We start from the raw sequence: 24,975 nt of genomic DNA, 5'->3' as shown, positions 1-24,975 counted from the left end.
ACACTTCTAGGTTCAAAAATGTCAAGAGAAGGGGGGAAAATAGAGTAACATGAAAATTCGAAAAGGTCAAGTCTTCCTTGGTTATGTTCTCCTTATTCTTAAATCAGCCCATACCTGCCCCAAACTCAGTCATTTCCTCTTTAGCACTCTCAAGACCCTCAGTTCAGACCTCTACCTCAGCCTTAGTTCATCACCACTTATCTATTTTTCCTCTTTTAAACAGTAATTTTTATCTCCCAATTATGGGGGAGCTGGTAGTTGTTAACGTCTCAAAGACATAAATCAATTCAGAGGAGTCTGTGAAGAGTGTAACCATTCACTCTTCTTGAGGTCAAAATGCCCAAGCCACTAAGAAACTCCGAGATGGAGCAGGGCTCAGTGCAAAATGGCCAGATACTAGAGAGTATCTGAATTCTTAACTCATTACGACCGCACTTGTACAACGTGCCCCTCACAAGTCCCCGAGGTGGGTCCTAATAATGGTTCTCTTGAAGAAACAAGCCATTGTCTCCTGAAGAAACTTGACCAATGCCATCTGACTTCTAAGGGGCAGAGGCTGAATTCGAATTTAGGACAAACTTGACTTTCAACCAACGGTGTGAGATGGGATTCCCTTTTAAAAGGCAGGAAACTTGGGTTCGATTCCTGGATCGGGAAAATCCCCCGAGAAGGACATGGCAACCTACTCCAGTATTCTTGCCTGGGAAGTCCCATGGACGGAGGAGCCTATGGGGTAGCAAGAGCCGGACACGACTTAGACACTAAACCAGCACCCACCGCGTTGCTGCCAACAGCTGCGAATAACCCTGAGCAGGATTCCGGAAGGAGGGGCTGCTAGAATCTCGCAGAACTGGCCTCGCGCGTGCCTTTTAAGGGGCGGGGTCCCCTTAAGGAAGGCAGGTTTTTTCTCACCCGACAAAAAAATAACTCCTCAACCGGGAAGGGGTTTCTCTCCGAGTGCCGCCCATTCTAGGCGGAGGGCCGGGCAGATAGATGGACGAGGACGAGACCGACAGGCTGAGGGCGCACCTCGCCCGTCGGCTGGCAGCAGAGATTGGTTCGGAGAGAGGGGAGGCGGCAGCCCAGGAGAACCAGGAGCCCGGGACGGGCGCCAGCCCGGTGGGATGGGACCAGCAAGGCCTGTTGAGAAGCGAACTGCCAGACCAAGAGGGCCGGGAGGCGGCCGCGGGCCCGGAGCGGGGACGGGAGGCGGAGGAGCCCGGGCCGAGTGAGGCAGGGGGCGGGAGCGAGAGGGAGCCTGATAGCCCGCAGCCCGGCGGGTCGAGGGGCGGGGAGCTGGCGGGGAGGAGAGAGAGGCGGGGAGAGCCGCGGGAGGGCCAGAACCGAGGGCACCGGTGGAAGCCGGGAGGCAAGATCCGGGAGATGTACTGGGAGCAGTCCAAGAGGCGCTACCGGGAGAGGCCGCTGAAGCTGAACCTCAAGAACCCGAACAAGTGGAAATACCGGCCGGAGAGGAAGCCTCACGGGCTGACGCCCCCGAGGCCGGTGGAACCCGAGGAGGACGACGATTCCAAAGAGGGCTTCTTGCTCCCATCCCAAACACGGCGGGCCACCATCAGATTCAGCCTCCAGACCAGATTTCGCCAGTCGTCGCAGTGGTCGACCGTCTCCCCCTCGGGCAGCGTCATCAACGAGCTAGCGAAGATGGGCGACCCAGACGTCCTGGAGATGGTGCAGCAGCAAGGTGGGAGCCGGCTTGCGTGGCGCGGGGACCCCGGGGGGACGTTGGTGGTCCCGCCGCCCGGATCCCGGGGACGTTCGTGGGTGCGCTGCGCCCCGCGCGAGAGAGCGCCCGCCAGGCGCACCGTCCCTGCCCGGGTGGGTGAGCGTGGGCGGGTGAACCGAGGTTCCCCGGCCCCTGAACTTGTTGGGCAGAGGAAAGAAGGAGCCTCCTACCAAGGAGAGAGCCCAAGCTTAGGGCGCATGACAGCAGTTCCCGGTGGGGGCCCTCGAGTCCTGTTGCCTGTTTCTATTTGCCAATTACTGCTCAAGCTTTGAGATCCTTGTTAATTATGGGAGGAGCAGAGCGAACCCTGAGGTCCATCAGTTTGAGATTCCTTTGCACGTGGGGAGGCTGCTGTTTCACAAGCTTTCATTGAATTCTTAGTTTCTTTGGAAAAATGTTTGTCCATCGTTTGCTCCGGGGTTTCCCATCTCCCCCTACCCGTGTTGCTTGGGCTTTCCTCCTGAGCCATGCCAGAGGCCCCAGGAACCAGCCAGAAGCTAAACAGGTGTGGGTCCAGGGAAAATACCAAGCCCTCTGGGACGGGATAGGACAGAGACAAGGCCAACCTCTGGAAACTCCCCTTAAGGCCATCCCGGGCCCACATTCTGTTGGTCTGTTTTAGTACAGATTTCCTGAAAATTCACACATTTTTCTAGGTCTGTCTCCTGGGCCTTCAATGATATTCAGTTCTCTTAATGACACTTTCATGTCTTGTTAAGTGTTAGATGTGAGCATGGAAACAGTGGGGGGTTTTTTGTAAAGTGATAAATGATCTAAGAAGTCAAACTATTTAGTCTTCAAAGACACCAAAGAAATAAAATGCCTTATTTTATTATGCATGCTCCTCCTCCCCTTAACAGCCTGAGATATAATTTACATACAATAAGAATCACCCACTTTAAAGGTTCAGTTCCAATTTTAGTATATTTACAATTTTGCCATCATCACCATAATCTAATTTTGGAACATTTTCATCACCCCAAACAGAAACCTCTTAGCTGTCATTCCCCCTTCACCTCCCTCCACACCTCAGGTACCCCCAGCTCTAGGCAGCCTCTAATCTATTTACTGTCTCTAGGTTTATCAATTCTGAACACTTCTGGTAAACAGACTCATACAATATGTGATCTTTTGTAACTGGTTTTTTCCTCTTAGCATAGTGTTTTTGAAGTTCATGCATGTTATAACTTGTATCAGTGCATTATTCCTTTTTATGGTCAAATAATATTCCGTTGCATATATTCATACTTTATCTGTTTATCGATTGGTGGACATTTGAATTGTTTCCACTTCCTTGGCTACTGTGAATGATGCCGCTTTGAACATTTATTGCAAGATTTTGTATGAAAATACGTTTTTATTTTTCTTGGGTATACACCTAGTATTGGAATTACTGAATAATATGGTGGCTGTATAGTGAACATTTTGAGAAATTGCTGAACTGTTTTCTGTCTCATTTTCGTATTTTCACACGTAGTATGTAGTGCCTCCAATTTCTTCATGTCTTCACTAACATGTGTGATTGTCTGTCTTTTTTATTTATAGCAACCCTAGTGGTTGTGAAGTGCTGTCTCAATGTGATTTTGATTTATATTTTCTCAGTGACCAAAAGTGTTGAGTACCTGTTTCAGTGCTTATTAACTATTCATGTATCTTCATTGGAAACAATGTCTATTCAAATCCTTTGCCTGTTTAAAAAAATTAGTTAATTGCCTTTTAATTATTGTGGTGTAAAAAGTCTTTATATATTCAGTGTATATGGCTTGCAAATACTTTCTTCCATTTGTGGGTTCTCTTTCCATTTTATTGATGGTATTACTTGAAGCAACTCCTCCCTTTTTAAACAAAAATAATTAAATATAGAGGGAAATGCATCTACCACCAGGGAAGTCCCCCACAGCATGAATTTTTAAGAGCTACTTTTATTCTTGTGCTTTAATATAAAATGGATTTCTTAGAGTAAATTCCCCAATATAGATAAGCCTGAATCTGTGTATTACATATTTTTAAATCACCTTTGAAGAGAAAGTTAAACAATTGATTTACATGTGATAAAATTTCTCCCCGGAGAGAGAATATTTATACTGTGCCTTTTAGACATAATAGATTTTTCTAGGATTTGTTATATTTTATGTTTATTTTCTTTACAGTTGAACACAGAAACAATCAGTGATCTCCAATTAACTGTTTTCCCCCAGTATAATAATTTTTAAAGTGAAATTATAAGGGCAATGTGTAATAGAACATTAAATTGTTATGTAAAGAAATGCTGCTAGTAAAATGTCAATGTTGCTGAAATTGACTTATTGACTGATTGACATTGTTAGCAAGTTCTGATCTGAAATATTCATGTTTTTTGTCTGTGGCTGTATTTATGTTTATGTTATTTTATACTCCTGGAATAAATGTAAACTGAGAAGACCATTTGGTAAATCCAAGGGCTATTTTTGGGTTCTGGGGTCACTGAGTGTGTATTAGTAATGTGCTTTCAGTGAAAACTCAAAGCTGTCTTTGGGATGGCATAAGTTTTGACTTATATTTTATGATTCTCCATAGTGATCGATAGGGCTTCCCTCATAACTCAGTCAGTAAAGAATGTGCCTGCAATGCAGGAGACCTGGGTTCGATTCCTGGGTCAGGAAGATCCCCTGGAGAAGGAGATGTCAACCCACTCCAGTATTCTTGCCTGGGAGATCCCATGGACAGAGAAGCCTGGAAGGCTACAGTCCATGGGGTCGCAAGAACCGGACATGACTTAGCGACTAGAGAGAGACTTAGCAAGAGAGAGCGCTATAGTGATCTATACTGAACCTTTCGTAGTTCTGGTTTCTAGGCCACAGGAGAAGTGGCCTAATCAATTCTGTTGACTTGAGAGGAAGTTGCAGGAATAGCAAGAAGCTGATCTAGAGTTGTAGGCTTCAAATTCTGCCTCTTCGGATATGCCTCTGTGTTGACAGAGGTTTGTAGATTATGCAGTTTCTTCAACTTTATATTCTCGGGGTGTGAAAGTGTATCTGGGTCTCTGACATGTGTGAACATCTGATTGTGTGTGTGAGAGAGAGCGCGCAAGTAGGTGAACGCTATGCAAGAGAGGGAGCATGGTGTGTGAGGAAATACATCTGTCGTCTTTAATGTTTCTGCTTTTCTGAAAGTGCACTCCACCGGTTCTCAGGGAGTCTGCAGTCTTACAGAGGGTGGGAGAACAGGGCTGTGCTGTGCTGGGCTTGGTCTCAGTCCTGTCCGAGTCTGCGACCCCATGGACTGTAGCCTGCCAGGCTCCTCAGTCCATAGGGATTCTCCAGGCAAGAATACTGGAGTGGGTTGCCACGCCCTCCTCCAGGGGATCTTCCCAACCCAGGGATCAGACCCAGATCTCTCACACTGCAGGTGGATTCTTTACCATCTGAGCCACCAGGGAAGCCCAAGAATACTGGAGTGGGTAGCCTATTCCTTCTCCAGAGGATCTTCCCAACCCAGGAATCGAACTGGGTCTCCTGCAATGGAGGCAGATTCTTTACCAGCTGAGCTACCAGGGAAGCCCAGAATGGGGCTACATTTCCCAAAGAGCTAAGGCCAGGGTGCTGTGGGAGCAGGGAGGAGGCTGACCAGGGGCCAGATGAGGAGGTTTCTGGCGAGGCTTGAAAGGAAGATGGCAAAACTGTTATAAAGTGGAAACATAAGCAAAAATTAGCTAAAAAAAGAAACAGTTGTTAGATCCAGGGTGAGGAATCAGCAAATTGAAAGGCAAAAGCATGAGAGAGAACTATTATGGATTGGAGATAATCTGAAGGAACTGTATCATCAGCTGGTAAAGAATCCGCCTGCAGTGGGGGGAACCTGGGTTCGATCCCTGGAGAAGTAAAAGGCTACCCACTCCGGTATCCTGGCCTAGAGAATTCCATGCACTGTATAGTCCATGGGATTGCAAAGAGTCGGACATAACTGAGTGACTTTCACTTCACTTCACTTCCACATTCTGAAATAAACCCTTTGCATCAAGTTCTGATAATAGTTGGAAAATATTTTTTTTAAACTATTTGTTTTATGTTAAGTACAGCAAAAATAATTAGAGGAAGTAAAGATTAGTGGTTCCAGTTTTTCTGCTTTCTTTTCTAAAATATGGAAATATAAAATATTCTATAACTCTAGCTTATAAAGTGTGCATTTTTTTTCTCTGTGCTTGGAACTATGCTTAATTCTATGCATAACAGTGACTGTTTTTGTCCTCAAGAAAATAAAAGCCTCCATATGCCAGTGTGAAAGTATAATACATTCAGAGACAAAGCATGTATTTTCTTAGACTTCTGTTCTTTATCTGCTTATTATAAGAGTTTGCTAGATGGGGTTCCTTTTTTTTTTTTTTTTTTTTTGAAAATCCAATGAGAAGTAGTCGGACATTGTGGAACTTTGAGCTGTGCATCTAGACAGTATTCATGAGTAAAACCCTTTGATAATGATACTGTGTGACATTTTATATATGTCAAATAATTTTTACTTATATTTTAAATCTTTAGACAAGAAAACCTGTACTCAGAAAAGTTAAATGATATGGCTATATGTATAGCATGTTAGTTTTGTACTTTGCTTACACTAGCTATTAACTGTTTAATAGATCCTGTAACAAAAAGACCCGAATACAGAATATATTCTTTTATCTTTATTCTGACACTCTACAGCTTATCCAAAGACTTTGAAATAGTTGTGAAAATTAGTAAAAGTATAGAATATATCCTAATAATAATAATATCAACAAGAATGACATTCATGATCTCTGTGCCAACAACTGGCTGCATAAAGCTATTTACATGCATTTTCATTTAATGCTTACATCTTAGAATATAGTATAAACATTAAAGTCATTTATATGATATTTGTTAGCTTTGAATTTGGACTTCCCAGGTGGCACTAGTGGTAAAGAACTCGCCTGCCAATGAAGGAGAAGTAAGAGATGCGGGTTCCATCCCTGGGTCGGGAAGATCCCCTGGAGAAGGCGAGGCAATCCACTCCAGTATTCTTGCCTGGAGAATCCCATGGACAGAGGAGCCTGACGGGCTATGGTCCACAGGGTCGCAAAAAGTTGAATGCGACTGAAATGACTTAGCATGGCACAGCACACAGCTTTGAATTTATGCTGTATTCTTAGAGTGCAAGGAAGGCTAGGAGATGTGTTTTTTTGTTCTTTTCTTGCGAGAGCTCATTGCTGCACCATATAATTAGTATTTTGTTAGTGAAGAACAAGGAAGAGAAAGGATATTTATGGGAAGTCAGCAGCATCTGCTGTATTAATTGCCTACCATTAATAATCTTCCCCATTTCAGTAAATGGATTCACAAATTGCTCAAGTCTAGCAATCTTTCATCTTCTTTGTCTCTCCACCTGCACAGCTTCAATTTGATAGCAGTTTGTTTTCCATTTTTGCTGAGATATCTCCAGTCCACTTGGGTGCCTTCCTTTGCAGTGTTTCCGACTGCAGGCCAGACCCATATCATCTCTTGTGATTTATTGCAGCAACCTCTCATGATTTGTTTCCTCTCTCAGTTCTCACTATTTTTTAACATGTCCTCCAGTCAGCAACTAGTGCTTTTCATAAAATTCAAATGTAAATACTATTTAAATAAATACTTTTTCATGGCTTACTATTTCACTATAGAAGAAATCTAGTCATACAAGGCCCTCCCCAAAAGGTCCCCCACTCCATGCCTTTCCAACACCTTCTTAAACTTCTCTGCCATTTACCTACTCATCTTTAGCTTGGCCTTTGTTTCTTTCAACACCGAAAAAACTGTTCCTGTCTTGCAGCCTTTGCATGTTCTTATGTTTCTTGTATCCTCTCAACTTTCACATCTCAGTATAATTATTACCCCCTCAGAGAGATTTTCTGAGTTCCTTACATCTAAACCACATCCCTCCTTGTTTATCTCACTCTCTGTTTGCTGTTTTAGTTTCTGGTATAGCATTTATCACAGTTTTGGGTCTGTCTCCTCTCAGTTCAGTCGCTAAGTCATGTCTGATTATTTGAGACCCCATGGACTGCAGCAGGCCAGGTCTCCCTGTCCATCAACAACTCCTGAAGCTTGCTCAAATGCATGTCCATTGAGTCGGTGATGCTACCCAACCATCTCATCCTCTGTCTTCCACTTGTCTTCAATCTTTCCCAGCATCAGTCCTTCCAGTGAATATTCAGGACTGATTTCCTTTAGGATTCACTCTTTTGACTATTTGCAGTCCAAGGGATTCTCAAGAGTCTTCTCCAACACCACAGTTCAAAAGCATCAACTCTTCAGCACTCAGCTTTCTTTATAGTCCCAACTCTCACATCCATACATAACTACTGGAAAACCATAGGTTTGACTGGATAGACCTTTGCTGGCAAAGTAACATCTCTGCTTTTTAATATGCTGTCTAGGTTGGTCATAGCTTTTCTTCCAAGGAGCAAGCATCTTTTAATTTCATGACTGCAGTCACCATCTGCAGTGATTTTAGAACCCCCAAAAATAAAGTCTCTCACTGTTTCCATTGTTTCCCCATCTATTTGCCAGGAAGTGATGGAACTCAATCCCATGATCTTAGTTTTCTGAATATTGAATTTTAAGCCAACTTTTTCACTCCCCTCTTTCAGTTTCATCAAGAGGCTCTTTAGTTCTTTGCTTTCTGCCAAAAGGGTGGTGTCATCTGCATATCTGAGATTATTGATATACCTTCCAGCAATCTTGATTCCAAATTGTGCTTCATCAAGCCCGGCATATCGCATGATGTACTCTGCATGCAAGTTAAATAAACAGGGTGACAGTATACCTTGACATACTGCTTTCCTGATTTGGAATCAGTCTGTTGTCCCATATCCAGTTCTAACAATTGCTTCTTGACCTGCATACAGGTTTCTTAGGGGGCAGGAAGGTGGTCTGGTATTCCCATCTCTTTAAGAATTTTTCAGTTTGTTGTGATCCACACAGTCAAAGGCTTTCACGAAGTCAATAAAGCAGAAGTAGGTGTTTTTCTGGAACTCTCTTGCTTTTTCAGTGATCCATCGGATGTTGGCAATTTGATCTCTGGTTTCTCTGGTTTTTTAAATCCAGCTTGGACATCTTGAAGTTCACGGTTCACATACTGTTGAAGTCTGGCTTGAAGAATTTTGAGCATTACTTGGCTAGCATGTGAGATGTGTGCAATTGTGTAGTACTTCGAACATTCTTTGGCATTGCCTTTCTTTGGGATTGGAATGAAAACTGACCTTTTCCAGTCCTGTGGCCACTGCTCAGTTTTCCAAATTTGCTGATATATTGAGTGTAACACTTTAACAGCATCATCTGTTAGGATTTGAAATAGCTCAACTGCAATTCCATCACCTCCACTAGCTTTGTTCGTAGTGATGCTTCCTAAGACCCACTTGACTTCACATTTCAGGATGTCTGGCTGTAGGTGAGTCATCACACCATCGTGGTTGTCTGGGTCATGAGGATCTTTTTTGTACAGTTCTTTTGTGTATTCTTGTCACCTCTTCTTAATATCTTCTGCTTCTGTTCAGTCCATACCATTTCTGTCTTTTATTTTACCCCTTTTGCATGAAATGTTCTGCTGATATCTCTCATTTTCTTGAAGAGATCTCTAGTCTTTCCCATTCTATTGTTTTCCTATATTTCTTTGCATTGATCACTGAGAAATTATCAATGATTTCTGATTCTGATCAATGATTAATGATTATCACCACCATTATTATCATTGTTGTACTGACGATCAATGGCAAGAACTGTGAGAAGTCTGAGACTTGACTGCATTTGAAAGTTGACAGAGTATCCTGCTACAATTTCATGGTTCCAGGTAGAAGATTATGAGACACCTAGATGGGAGACAAAGAACAGTTTGCTATTCACAGCATTAGCGGTAGCCAGAGTAGCAGCATACGTCATTGCCTGAGCCTAGGTTGTCACAGGTCAGTGCAGAGAGGGCCTGAGTATTTGGTGTGTGGTTTGCAATACAGGACAGCAATCTGAGCTTAGGGAACTGGAGTGTTTTTTTGACGAGTAATTATATTAATTGTATCCCAACATTTACCTACCCTTAAGTATTCACCCATAAGTAACATACTTTGGTTTTGCATAGTTAAACTTTATGTCATTGAAATATTGCTAATTATTTCTGCCTTTTTGCTGAACTATTTCTGGGAGATTTATGTTTTTGCATCTAATTAAAGCGAATTCAATTTTATTGCTAAATACCATACGTGGTGTGATTATACTACATTGTATTGATCCACTTTATTGTTTCTGGATATTTGGGGTGATGCTGGTTTTCTGAGTGTTGTGTGCTCAGTCATGCCCAACTCTTTGCAACCCCATGGAGTATAGCCCACCAGACTTCTCTGTCCATGGGATTTTAGCCAGGCAAGAATACTGGAGTGGGCTGTCTTTTCCTTCTCCAGGGTATCTTTCCAGCCCAAAAGTCGAACACACATCTCCTGTGTCTCCTAGGTTGGCAGGCAGGTTTTTTTTTTTTTTTTTTTTTTAACCACTGAGCCAACCTGGGAAACCTTGGTTTTCTGGTTATTACCAATAATACTGTTATGAACATTCTTGTATCATTCCCATAGTGCATTCATTTCTACTGAATTTATAGCTAAGATAGCATTTGTCAACTTTTTTTTTTAAATCTCAGAACCCCTTTATACTTTTAATAATTATTAGGAACTTCAAGAAGCTTTTGTTTATGAGTTAACTTTATTGGTCACCCAAGGATATTCACTTTTGTCACTTCTATTCAGCATAGTACTAGAAGTTCTAGCCAGACCAGTTAGGCAGGAAAAGGAATAAAAGACATCAAAATTAGAAAGGAAGAATGAAAATTGTTTCTGTTCACAGATAATATGATCTTTTAAATTTTGAATTCTCCCTATTCAGAGTTTTAACATACTGTAATCAGTTGGCCATTTTAACATGACTTTTTTTGTTGCTTAATTTAGACAGACAAGTCAGTAGAGAAGAACATCATTCCAGAGCAAATGAGGTAAGTTAAATATATGTGTTAGCTTCTTGTAAGTCAAAACAAAAATTGAGGCAAGGTTAGATATATACTTCATATGAATACTTGGGTCTTTGTACTTCAGTTATTTATTCCTACTACATTCTTCATGTTTTGTCCTCCAACCTATTAATTTTTAAGTAAAGCAAATTCCATGTTTCATGTAAACTTAATATTGCATCTTCCTGGGTGTTATACGAGAGAAAGCATAAGTTTGGATTTGTTTTGAGGCTTTCTGTGATATAAACTCAGATATGCTGAGACTTGATATGCAAGATAACAGTATTTAGCTTAACACTCTGCTTGAGTATAATGCAAGGAATAATATTTGATGACTTTTTTTGTTAGAGTTAGTAGTATCTGATTAGTGCATTTTTACTGAGGTATAATTGACATATAATCTGATATTAATTTCTGGTGTGCAACATAATGATCATAGTTGTATATACTGCCAAATGTCACCACAATAAGTCTAATTACCATCCATCATCCTACAGAGTCACAGATATTTTTTCTTGTGATAGCATTTAAGATTTATTCTCTTTTAGTAAATATGCATTACTATACCACTGACTGCAGTCACTGTATCATATATTATATCCCCATTACTTATTTGTAACTGACTGTTGATACCTCCTGACACCTTTCAACCTTTTGCTTGTCTCCACCCACCTCTTTTCTGGCAACCACCTATCTGTTCTGTGTGTCTGTAGGTTGTGTTCTATTTTGTTTATTTGTTTTATTTTCTAGACTTCTCGTGTAACTGAAATCATACAGTATTTGTCTTTCTCTCTCTGATTTATTTCACCCTCAAGTTCCATTGATGTAGCAACTGACAAAATTTTATTCTTTTTCTTATGACTAAGAAATATTCCATTGTGTGTATTTACGTGTGTGTGTCCATATGATTTATTAATTTATCCATTCATAGGTACTTCAGATAGTTTCCATATGTTGGCTGTTGTAAATAATGTTGCAGTGAACTTAGGGGTTCACGTATCTTTTCAAGTTAGTATTTTCTTATTCGTTGGATAAATAACCATCAGTGGGATTGCCAGACCCTGTGGTAGTTCTGTTCTTAATTTTTTGAAGAATCTCCATACTGTTTCCCGTAGTATCTGTACCAATTTATATTCCCACCAGCAGTGCATAGGGGTTCCCTTCTCTCCATATTCTTGCCAACACTGTTATTCCTTAACTTTTTGATAGTAGGCTTTCTTACGAGAGTAAGGTGATATCTCACAGTGATTTTGATTTGCATTTCTCTGATGATTAGTGATGTTGAGTATCTTTTCATGTGCCTGTTAGCCATCAGTATTTCTTTGGGAAAATGCTAATTCAGATCCTGTGCCCATTTTTTCAATTGGATTGTTTGGCTTTTTTGATATTGAGTTGTATGTGTTTTTTATATGTATGTATATATATTTTGGTGTTGACTTCTTATCAGATGTATGATTTGCAAATATTTTCTCCCATTTTGGTAGGTTGCCTTCTCATTTTGTTAATGATTTCCTTTGCTATGCAGAAACTTTTTAGCTTGGTATATCCCACCAGTTTAGTTTTGTTTTTACTGCATGTGGTTTTAGAGTCAGATGCAAAAAATTATCTCTGAGACTGATGTCAAGGAGTTCACCACCTATATTTTTTTCCTGGGTTTTATGATTTAAGATCTTACACTCAATTCTTTAATCCATTTTTAATTAATTTTTGTGTATGGTGTAAGATAGTGGTCTAGTTGCATTATTTTGCATGTGACTATCCAGTGTCCCTAATGCCCCTTATTGAAGAAGACACTATCCTTTCCCCATTGTATTTTATTGGCTCCTTTGTTATAAATTAATTGATCATATATAATGGGTTTATTTTTGGGCTCTTGTGTTCTGTTTATCTATGTTTCTGTGTTTATATCAATACTATTATGTTTTGATTACTATATATTTATAATATAGTTGAAAATCAGAAGGTATGATGCCTCCAAATTTGTTCTTCTTTCTTAAGATCGGTTGGGTTATTCAGGGTCTTTTGTGGGTTTAGGCAAATTTTAGGATTGTTTATTCAGTTCTGTGAAAAATGCCATTGGAATTATGGTTGATTGAATTAATCTGTAGATTGCTTTGTGTGATATGGACATTTTAACAATATTAAGCTTCCAATCCATGAGCATAGATATCTTTCTACTTATGTGTGTCTTCAGTGTCTTTCAACAATGTGTTACGGGTCTTTCACTTTCTTGGTTAAATTTATTCTTAAGTATTTTATTCTTTTTGATGCAATTGTAAATGGGATTGTTTTCTTAATTTCTCTTTATGATAACTCTTTACTAGTGTGTATGGAAGTGCAACTGATTTTTGTGTATTTTTATACCCTGCAGCTTTACTAAATTTAATAATTAATTCTAACAGTTTTGGGGGGGCAGTCTTCAGGTTTTTGGTTATATTAACTCATGCCATCTGCAAATAGTGACAGTTTTACTTTTCCTTTTAAATGTAGTAGGCTTTTTATTTATTCTTCTTGCCTAATTGATCAGGTTAGGATTTGCAATATTATGTTAACTAAAAGTGTCAAGAATGAGCATCCTGTTATTATTCCTGATCTTACAGAAAAAGGTGTAAGCTTTTCTTTTAATCATGATGTTCGCTGTGGGCTTGTCATATATAGCCTCTCTTATGGTGATATATAAGTTAATAGTTAATCAAAAACTTCTCAACAAACAAAATTCCAGGACCAGATGGCTTCACTGGTGAACTCTACCAAACATTCAAAGAAAATTTAATATCTATCATTATCAAGCTCTTCCAAAATATTGAATACTTCTCAATTCATTTTATGAGGCCAGAACTATGCTGATACAAAAACCAGACAAGGACTCCACAAAAAAAGAAAATTACAGGCTAATATACCTCTTGAACACATATACAAATATCCTTAACAAAATATTAGCAAGAAGAATTCAAAAATACATTAAAAGGATCATGTGCCATAGTCAAGTGAAAATTTATTCCAGGGATGCAAGGATGGTTCAATACATGCAAATCAGTCAGCATAATACATCACATTGACAAAATAAAAGACAAAAATCGTATGATCACATCAAAGATAAAAAGAATATGATACCAAAAACCATTTGACAAAATTCAACATCCATTTATGATAACTCTTCATACAAGTAGGTAAAGATCACAACAGAAATAAATGCCATAGAGACTAAAAAGACAATAGAAAAATCAACGAAATTAAGAGCTAATATTTGAAAAGATAAATAAAATTTACAAACTTTCAGTTTCAACTAAGAAAACAAAAGAACCTAACTAAAATCGGAATTAAAAGAAGAAAAGTTATATCTGTGCTATGCTTAGTTGTAGTTGCTCAATCGTGTCCAACTTTTTGCGACCCTATGGACCATAGCCTGCCAGGCTCCTCTGTCCATGGGGATTCTCCAGGCAAGAATACTGGAGTGGGTAGCCATGCCCTCCTCCAGGGGAGCTTCCCAACCCAGGGATTGAACCCACATTTCTTATGTATCCTGCTTTAGCAGGTAAGTTCTTTACCAGTAGCGCCACCTGGGAAACCCCACGTACATGCAGAATTTTGCATCCAGTTTCATGTGTTTCATAGCTCCTCTGAATTGTAGGTTTAGATTATGCAGAGAGAATCTAGAGTTTTTGTTGGTGACAGTTGTATGCTCTCCATTGCATTATTATTAACAGTGCTATTTCTTCTCCATGGTGCTATTAGGACCCGAGAAGCAGAGAGTCCAGTTTTCTCATCTGTCGAGAAGCACAGGTAAGCAGCCATCAGTAGCGCACTTTCTTGCATGGACATGATGGGTTATCTTTGCATAATCAGCAGTTAAGACTCTTACTTAGTTCACAGTTATTTTTCAAGTTCTTATACATGATATTTGATAATTTATTTGCAAACAGTCCATTGCTTGTGGGGAAAAAGGTATCATCAGGCACATTAGTTAGAATGGTGCATAAAGCATAGGATTTTGCTTGCATTTTACTTTCTCAGTTTTAAGAGATGAGAAAATGAAGGGTGTGAGAAGTTTAATGATTTGACCAAAATTAAACATATGTTTAGGGGGCATATCCTGGACTAGATTAGGACCCAGGTTTCCAAGGTCTAATTTAGTATTCTTTCTCCATACATCTCTCGTCTTACTTGTAGGTATACACCTAAGAATAATCATGAATAAGTACAATTTATTTAGCAAATTTGAATGTCAATTAAGAAGTAAATAAAGACATTCAAAATTTTTTATTAGTTGCTTAGTAACTAAAAGATACCATTTGGGAAGATGGGGAAATAGAGTTATTTTCTTACTGACAATTTTAATACAAATGTTTTCCCTTTCACTAGCATACTGATCTTTATGTTCCAGAATGAATGTGTAGGGTTGATCAAAATAAAATACCAGAAATTTTATTTTTTTTAATTTTTAATTTATTTTAATTTATGTTTATTTTTTGACCATGTTAAACACTTACCTGATTCCCAAGTTGAAAACCATAGATCAAATAATGTTAAGTGCAGCCTAAAGCTTATGCTATTTTGGTGTCACTTTTTAGGAAGAATAATAGGACAATAATTTACTTTAAAATCTTTACAAAAATGTTTGACCGTGGCAACGAACACATTGCTAGAATTCTTCCTAAATGCTTGAAGGGACTGATGTAAGAGGCACTGAAACTTTGACTTTATTATTTGAAGGTAAATCCATCTCCGTTTGAAATTATGAATCAAAGCATTTCGAAGAAAAATTTCTTCTTTTTTTCTTCCTCTTAAGTCTTCTGTAGTGAGCATTTTTATCTAGTTTGTCCTTCCAGTGCATCCGTTACTTTTCTGTGTGTCCATGTCTAAATACATATGTGTGTGTACATTTCTCCTGCTTCTTACACTAAAGATAGCATACTCTACATATTGATCTGTTCCTTGGTTTTCACTTAAAAACATCCTGGAATTCCCTCTGTATTGTGTATTGATTTTGCTCTCATTTGCTAATATGTGACATAGTATTCAATTGTGTGGGTTTAGGATGATGTATTCATCCAGTCTTTTACTGATGGACCTTCCAGTTGTTTTTAATCTTGGAAATCTTTTCTTTCTTTTAGTCTTTAACCCTTGGGAATCAGGCTTATAATATTTTGGCCAAGTGTATCTTTCTAAATAGTATTTAACCATCAAAAATAAAGGCATATGTAATTTTACCATATATTACCAAATTTCCCTCTATTTTGCATTTCTAAGAAATATACAAGTGTTCTCTTTCTCCAGAGCCTTACCAACAGTGTTTACTGAGTTTAGATGTTTGCCTGTCTGTTAGAGAGGTATAGATAGTGGAGCTTTTTCATTTACTACTGTATCCTAGGATAATTTAAACTTTCATACCTCTCAATATGAGTGAGACATTTATCTTTTTTCTACATTTATGGTCATTTTCATTTATTTTGCTGGATCATTCTGTTTATATATCTTGTCTATTTTCCTGTCAAACTGGTAGGTTTTCTTTTTTTTTTTCCTTGATTATTTTGGGGGAACTGTTTACATATTTATTATCACCCCCTTGCCCATGAAGGAAATTGAGAGGGGACAATTGTTAGAACCTAGGAGACAGTCAGTGAACTTCAGTGGAGGGAGGGTCAGAGCTCTCCTGAATCCAGCCTCAGAAAGGAAGAAATTTACCCTCTCCTCCTTCCTTCCAGCCATCTGTAGGAAGCCAGAGATGAGAGGAACTCTTTGATATCTATAACCAGTCACCCTCCCAAGGAAAAAAAGCAGGGTAGCAATGGATAGAAGAGGGATCTGCTGAGACAAGCCGAAGATATCAGCTGGATATCATTGGATGTATTTCCCCTTTGGCGGGGGAGGGAAATGTAATCCAACCATTATTATGCTAGAATTTCCCGACTAATGATTCTATAACTTCGAAAGAATTCACACAATTTAACCTTTTATTTTAAGGTTAAAATAGAAGATCTGCTGGAAGAGAGCATGGCAACCCACTCCAGTATTCTTGCCTGGAGAATCCCCATGGACAGAGGAGCCTGGTGGGCTACAGTCCATGGGGTCACAAAGAGTCAGACTTGGCTGAGCCTCTAAGCACAGCACAGTCAACAGTGGATTTACTGAGTACCGAAGTGCTGTTGACCCTGTTAGTCTCTCGGTTGTGTCCAGCTCAGCCACCCCGTGACCTGTAGCCTCTGTTCATAGAATTCTCCAGGCAAGAATACTGGAAAGCGCATTCTCTTCTCCAGAGGATCTTCCCGACCCAGAGATTGAACCCAGGTCTCCCGCATTGCAGGCGGATTCTTTACTGTCTAAGCCACCAGGGAAGCCCTCTGAGCCACCAGGAAGTCATCAGTACCAAAATGGCTTGCTGAATAGCTAGGTTAGAAGGATGCTAAAACCCTTAAATGAGATAACAGAAAAATGAAGATTATACCTAAAAGAACCAGGAATGGGTATTAGAAGCACACTAGAGGCATGCCTTAATAACAACCAACATGGTGTTAGTGGTTTTAAGGGGGTGTAGATTTTACCCATCTCAGGGGCAATTGTTCAAATATTTTATGACGTTTGGCATAGATGCAAACCATCCAGAATGTACATTTGAATAAATGATCCAGAAGCAGTTAGCATGAATATAGTTTAGTATTTATAATTGGTCCACGTATCTACTTAGATAAGATTGCTCTAGGACTCCAGGCATTTAATTCTGTCTGCTGGGGATCTTATTCAGTTTCATGGTTTTTATTACCATTGATATGTTGCCACACTCAATTTGAAGTTTCTAGTATAGACATCTCGCCTGACCTTCAGGCTTAAATATCCAAGTCTTTCCCCACCATATGCATTTGAATGTTTAAAGACATTCCAATATTTATGTGTCTAAAATGTAATTTTTTCCCCAGACAAGAAGCTGCTCAATTGAAATCTTTCATATCTCAACTACATACAATCTATTCTTCTAGCTGTTCAAGTTAAAATTATCATCACTACTGTTTATACATTACATATAATAAAATGCATTTTAGGTGTATAGTTTGACAAATTTTAACAAATCACAGCAGTCAAGATATAAATTTCCATTACCTCAGGAAAAAAGCTTCCTTTTTTCTGTTTTACCCCTGCCCTAGGCAAGCTCTGATTTAAAAAAAAAAAAATTTTCTAAAGTGATATGTGAGCAGAATCATACTGTGTATATATACTATATTCTATGTCTGACTCCTGGACTTTTTGTTCAGCACAATGTTGCTGAAACTCATCGAGAATTCCACGTGATACTGATAAACAGAATCTCATTGAATATCTCCATAATTTTTTGGTTTCTTTTGTTTTATTGCTAAGTAGTATTCCATTGATGGATATACCAGAATTTGTTTATCCATTCACCTGTTTGATGGATATTTGAATCATTTTCAGCTTTATAAATAAAACTGTTAGGAATATTCATATAAGAGGTGTTTGTATAGACATACATTTTCATTTCTTTGCACTAATTTCCTAGGAGAAATTTTCTGAGTCATATGGAAAGAGTATGTGTAACTTTATATGAAACTGCAAAAATGTTTTTAAAAGGGGTTGTGTATTTTTCATTCAGTAATGCATGAGAGTTCTAGTTGCTCTCCGTGCTCCCCAGCACTTGATGTCGTCAGCTTTTTAATTTTAGTGGTTGAGTGAATGATATCTCATGGTTTCAGTTCTCATTTCCCTGATGAATGATAATGTTGCACATCTTTTCATGGGCTTATTGACCATTCATACATCTTCTGTTAACTATATGTTCAAATCTTTTCTGTATTTTAGAAATTGGATTATCTTTCACTAACTTTTAAAAAGTTTGAAGGCAAGACCTTTGTCAGCTTTGTGTATTCCAAAGATCTTCTCCCAGTCTGTGACTTTCCTTTTTTTTTTTTAACTTAACACTGTTTTTAACAAAAACAAATTTTCAAAGTTTTAAAGTTCAGATTCTCATATTCTTTTTTTCTTTTTAATGAGCCATGCTTTTTGTGCGTGAAGAAATAATTGTCTGTACCAAAGTAGAGGAGATTTTCTCAGATTTTCTATGGTTTTATACTTTAACTCTTACCTTTGGTCTGGGATTCATTTTGAGTTAACTTTTGTAGATGATGTGTGGTAAGAATTAAATGTATTTGCTTTTTACTATGCATATGTAACATGTGCTATCATTTCCTCATAGAACCTTTGTGGAAACTGACCATGTAGGTGTGAGTTTATTTCTAAACTTTGCTTTGCCCATCATGTGTCTATTCTTCTGACAACATTACACTTTCTTCATTACTCTCAGTTCAGTTCAGTTCAGTCACTCAGTCATGTCCGACTATCTGCAATACCATGAACTGCAGCATGCCAGGCCCCCCTGTCCATCACCAGCTCCCGGAGTTTACCCAAACTCATGTCCATTGAGTCGGTGATGCCATCCAACCATCTCATCCTCTGTTGTCCCCATCTCCTCCTGCCTTCAATCTTTCCTAGCATCAGGGTCTTTTCAAGTGAGTCAGCTCTTTGCATCAGGTGGCCAAAGGATTGGAGTTTCAGCTTCAACATCAGTCCTTCCAATGAACACCCAGGACTGATCTCCTTTAGGATGGACTGGTTTGATCTCCTTGCAGTCCAAGGGACTCAAGAGTCTTCTTCAACACCACAGTTCAAAAGCATCAATTCTTCGGCGCTCAGCTTTCTTTTTAGTCCAACTCTCACATCCATACACAACTACTGGAAAAACCATAGCCTTGACTAGAAGAACCTTTGTTGACAAAGTAATGTCTCTGCCTTCACTTTATATTAAAAGTATGAAAATCAGATTATTTCCAATTTATTCTTCTTTATCAAAATTGTTTGGCTACTCTAGAATCTACATTTTTCATATAAATTTTACAATCAGCTTGACAAGTCTAAAAAATTATTATTGATGTTTTGATTGGTATTGCTTAGAATCTATAGATTAATTTTAGGAGAATTTACATCTTAATGATATTGATCTTTTTCAATACATGAACATAAAATATATCTCTGTTTTGATATGTTTTAGTATATATCAGCAATATTTTCATTTTTAATGTGCAAGTATTATACATATATGTTAACTCTGTCCATAGATGCTTCATATTTTTGATCCTCATGTAAATATATATTTTTTTCATTTCCAATTGGACATTGCGCTCTCTCTCTTTCTCTTTCTCTCTCTCATCTCTATCTTGGATTTAAAAAGTATATAGATTTAAAACACCTGGCATAATAATTCAAAAGTTAGGACTTAAGGTGTTCAAGTTATGTGTAATGAAAGAAAGATGTTATTGCCAACTTCTGTGTAACACCAGTAATAAAAATTTTCAACTCTATTTATAGAGAAGAGGCTCTAACATATCTTTTTACAAATAAATTAGATTAAATTTAATGAATTGAAAAGACACAGACAAGTTATGCTTACGGTAAGTTTATAATAATATGAAAATGAATTTTAATATGGTAATATTATTAAAAAGGCAAGAAAAATGTGTGCATTAAATATAGCCACTTATATTAAAAAAATTCAGTGCTTAGACAAAACTAGAAGTAAATATACTGAATAGTTACTAAAGTAGCAAGGAAATAGGAATGATTTTAAAAATACATTTTTAGTAGGTTTAGTGTTTTTATTTTATAATGAAAAGTGAACATATTTGGCACATGATGGAAATACATAATAAAGTTGTTAATTCTAAATTTTTACTCTATGGAATGTTAATTGTATCATTTTGTAATCAAGTCCTTTGGTGATCTTCATTTAATATATTTAAAATTAATTAAAAAAAATATTAAGTCAGTACTTTTTCAGGACTAACTGTTGATCCTGAGCTCACTGATTTTTGTATTGCGAGGATATTTTGTATTGGAAAGGCTGCAAAGTAACTTGACATTAGATATATTTATCACAGAAGGCTTTTTACCAGTCATTTAGGTAAATTTTTATACCTTGCATTCTCAACCTTCTTAATGTTGTGGAACTAGTTAAACCATGACTCCAGGGCCAACTTATTCTTTAGGCATAGGAGGCACAAAATACTTATTGGATCCCATGGAAATGTTTTAATTTTAACATATTTTAAAATCTGAGTTAAAAAAAGTATAATCATATATATTATTTTTTAGTAAACATTTTAACAGAAAAAGGGACCCATGAAAGTCATAATATGGTCCTATATGGCTTCTTAGAGTATGAGTGTTTCATTTCCCTTAACAATTTTGTGGTGACTTCTGGTAAAACATCTGAGAAAAGTAGTAACTTGTGGATTTCATGAAAGATCCCAAGAAAACTAAAGTGCTAAGTTAGAATATTTCAGCCCAACACAAAATATTATGCTTTATACAGTGACCAACATCCATCATGTATCTGTCTTTTTTTTAAGTAATGGCAGTATTAACTCATCTGTACATCGTAGGCTCTTCAGTTTACAGAGCTGAGACTTTTCCAGCTTAGTCACCAGTTGCTGGGTCTATTTAACATATTCCAGGAAAAACAACAGTTTAAACAAAACTTTGCATGGCAAGAACTGAAATTCTTTATTGATAATTTAATTAGATAATTTATAATTTCATTATACTATGAAATATAGTACTTGCCTTTTTGTGCCATAGGTTGTTTTCCTTTCAAATATTATTGATTATCCCAGATGTTTTTTAGTGAATTGCTTTGGTATTCTAAAAATAATGGTAACTGAAGATTGAAGACAACTCAGCTTTTAAGTAATTAAGTGACTCCCCCCCCCCCCAGTATCCTGATAGTGAAATATTTTAATTGTAATGAAAGATCATTAATCTTTTAGATCTGATTAAAGCTTGGAAGCTCTTTCTTAAAAAGTAATTACACGCACACTTATATGGTAATGGTAATTTCAGTATTTTTTTCAGTAATGAAATATTTTACACTATTGGGTGAGCTTTTCATACCATACATGGTCCCAGAATAACTATAATAATTTTGCTTTCTTTGCCTGATGTATATAGGCATACATAACAGAATTTCTACTACATCTATTTTACTTTACATTTCCATTCTCATGTTTTCCTTCATTATTTTTTCTGTTTTTTCTTTCTTAATCCAGGTCCACAAATGTGTATTATTTAAAGTTACTGTAAAAGGATTTAGGGAAATTTACTTCAAAGTCCCCTTTTTTTCTTTCATTTATTCTTTATTGTCTTCTTCTTTTTTGTTCTTTTTTTGTTCTTCTTTTCTTCTTACTGTCTTCTCCCACCTTCCAGATCTGAAGTGTTACACATACACATGCATATTCACATGAGCGATCATACTGGGGTTTGTCTGTTTGTATGTCTGCTTTGGGGGAAATCTTCTTTAATTCTGGGCAGGATTTGCTAACATTCTATTGATTGCTTCCCAGCCTGCCACGCGATACAATTTGTTCCTGAGGCGGCGTCTTCTGGTAACCAGTGCGGAGTGATAACTGCCTGTGCTTTGGGCGGCTGCATTGCTAGCCTGAGTCATTTTTGTTGCAATGAATGCTGTTAATTTGAGGGACTTTGTCATTGGTTCCTATTCCCCAGGCAACTGAGATTTTAGAATGGTGATTCATAATCTTTTGGGGGTCTGATTTAAGCTTTAGAACCTCTTCCTTTAAAAAAATGTAATTGCAAACACACAAAGACACACTTGCACTTACACACTTTCAATTTACATACAGTTTCAGAAGTTTATGAATTTCCATGAAGAATCCAAGTTTATGAGCCTTAGAATAACTACCTCATTCAATAGCCACCCAGATGTTTGACTCACTATAAACAGGCATTTCCAAGAACAAATACAATCAAATATAAAAAAAAAAAAAAAAACACACACACACACACTGCAAAAAAAATGATCTAATGTCATGTCTTGTGCAAAACAAAATAATGAGATGTTTTCATAGTTTTCAGTTACGTGTAACAAAATTATCATGTTTTTCTGCCCCAGTTGAAGTCAACCAGTTTCTGTGAACAGTCCTAAGGACGTCTGCTGCTGCTGCTGCTAAGTCGCTTCAGTCATGTAAGAGTCTGTGCGACCCCATAGACGGCAGCCCACCAGACTCCCCTGTCCCTGGGATTCTCCAGGCAAGAACACTGGAGTGGGTTGCCATTTCTTTCTCCAATGCATGAAAGTGAAAAGTGAAAGTGAAGTCGTTTAGTCATGTCTGACTCTTCGCGACCCCATGGACTACAGCCCACCAGGCTCCTCCGTCCATGGGACTCTCCTCATAGTGTTTATAGGGCTACCGGTGATTTCTCTGTATGTTAAAAATTGTTTACAGTTTATAGTTAGTGAGTGACATAATGATAGAGATTTGTGTTTTTCTAGGTAGCCTTTGGTTTTTGAGAGAAGGGAATTACTTATGCTCATGGACAGAGGAGCCTGGCAGACTACAGTCCATGGGGTTGCAAAGAGTTGGACATGACTGAGCAACTAAACACAGCACATTTTGACTGAACATTCAGTAAATAATTGGATTAAATAGTCCAGCTACTTTGTTTGTTCCCTAATGGAAAAAAAACTCTGAGTGTGATTTTTGTTGATTTCTATATGCACATCTTCTGTCACCAGAACTTCTCTTTGTGGACCTAAATTTAGCTGTTCAAACAAACAATATGAATTCTTACCAATATATGTCATTAAAAAAAAACCTTTACCAGACAAAATATGACTGACCCAGACTTAGAGCAAAAAGATTATTATTTTTCCCTCTAATTTTTTGCTTTGATTGTATTTAATCTAATTAGTATTATTTTCCCTTCCCCAGTTTGGTAATTTCATAAAATATGCTAATCCTGTGACAACGTACAAGAGCTCAAATAATTTTTCATTTTGTTCACTTTTTTTAGTGATTTATAATCAAGATCTATAACATGATAATAGTTTGAATTTTTCATGTCTTTTTTTTTTTTTAACTTTCTTTTAGGAGAAGAGAGATGACTATGTATCCTTTGGGGTGCAAAAACATTTAAATGATGAAATCTTGATATGTAATCTCTACACTCCTTGAGTATTTTTTATTTCTTCATTCTTTTTTCACTCATTTCCTCCTGTGCAGTGGGAGCTAGTTCTTTCTGAGACATACTAGTTATGCATTCATATAAATAAAATACAGTTATTCTGTTCATAAACCACAGATCAAGCATGAGATTTTTTTCTTATTCTTACTTGACTGATCTACATCCAGTCCTTTTTATGGGTGATTTGCCTGGCCTAGCTTGAATGAAAAACAGCATAGAATACCATAAAAGAAACTCATACATTGAAATAAATACCAGTTATGAAAATTAAAAACCCAGTTCCCCATTCACTAGTTAGCTCAAGCAGTTGGAAAGTTGTCTATATTATAAATTTGCATCACAGGGTTAGAGAGATCACTGATATGCACTGTATCATCTATTTACATCATTCTAGGTATTATATGTGGGCTGTTCCAAATATTAACTATGACATATTACATATGAACTCCCAAGAGGACCAAATCAGTCAAACTTAAAATCTCTTCTTTTTGAAGCTCTCTGATGTTTTTGTAGTTTTGAAAGGGGAGGAATTAATGAACTATACATGTGAAGAGTAAATTTGCAAGTTTGACCATTTTACTGAGAGAATTGGTAACAGATTTAAACAGGGCATTGATTTTAGCTCACTTAAATAATTGATATTGAAAAGGAGATTTGTATAATAAAAATAAATGGAAAAAAAAAGGAGATTTGTATGCGAGTTTACTTGAAACCAGCTAGCAAGCTAACTTGCTTTCTAATTTTTAGTTGCATCTTGATTTTAACCCTTCAAAAAGTTAATTAAAAAGCAATTTTATGAAAACATAGCATGAGCATTAATTATGTTTTTGTTCTTGCAGTGAGATTCATTCATTAGCCTGTAATGAATTATACCCCTAAAGTAGTATGTGACCATGGATTATTTGTTGGACTAATTGGTATTTTGCTTAATGAAGTAACAAGTCTTTCTCTGAATATGCTTTTGGGATCAATGTATACATGTATTCATTTTGTATTTTGGTATAATTGTAGCATTTTTATTATATGTGCATGTAGTCAATATGCTTAGTTTCATCTTGAGTCTTCATTGCTTAATATGTAACTTCTTTATGAATGTGACTTTCTAAAATAAGCATGATCTTCCATTGATGAAAGCTCTGTCTTTATCTGTCATTTTCGGAAAATGAAAT

At 37.5% G+C, this 24,975-nt stretch overlaps 1 protein-coding gene across 2 annotated transcripts in view; it reads left to right on the top strand.

Moving 5' to 3' along the window:
• Window positions 1-1,583: 1,583 nt before the first annotated feature.
• The window catches only part of ANO5 (anoctamin 5), a 96,269-nt gene continuing 72,877 nt past the window's right edge, over window positions 1,584-24,975 (top strand). Inside the window, exons 1-4 of one of the 2 annotated variants that reach the window (XM_065937229.1) lie at window positions 1,584-1,705; window positions 10,704-10,747; window positions 14,498-14,545; window positions 22,165-22,206. In XM_065937229.1, the coding sequence (XP_065793301.1) occupies window positions 1,666-1,705; window positions 10,704-10,747; window positions 14,498-14,545; window positions 22,165-22,206 (174 nt within the window). In that variant the 5' untranslated portion in view covers window positions 1,584-1,665. The remainder of the gene's footprint in view (window positions 1,706-10,703; window positions 10,748-14,497; window positions 14,546-22,164; window positions 22,207-24,975) is intronic. The other variant, XM_065937230.1, reaches the window with a different exon arrangement.

This window comes from Muntiacus reevesi, chromosome 5 (genome assembly GCF_963930625.1).
Source record: "Muntiacus reevesi chromosome 5, mMunRee1.1, whole genome shotgun sequence".
Lineage (NCBI taxonomy): Eukaryota > Metazoa > Chordata > Mammalia > Artiodactyla > Cervidae > Muntiacus > Muntiacus reevesi.
The sequence above is the reverse complement of the archived record's forward strand: the minus strand, read 5'-3'. Positions and strand labels throughout refer to the sequence as shown.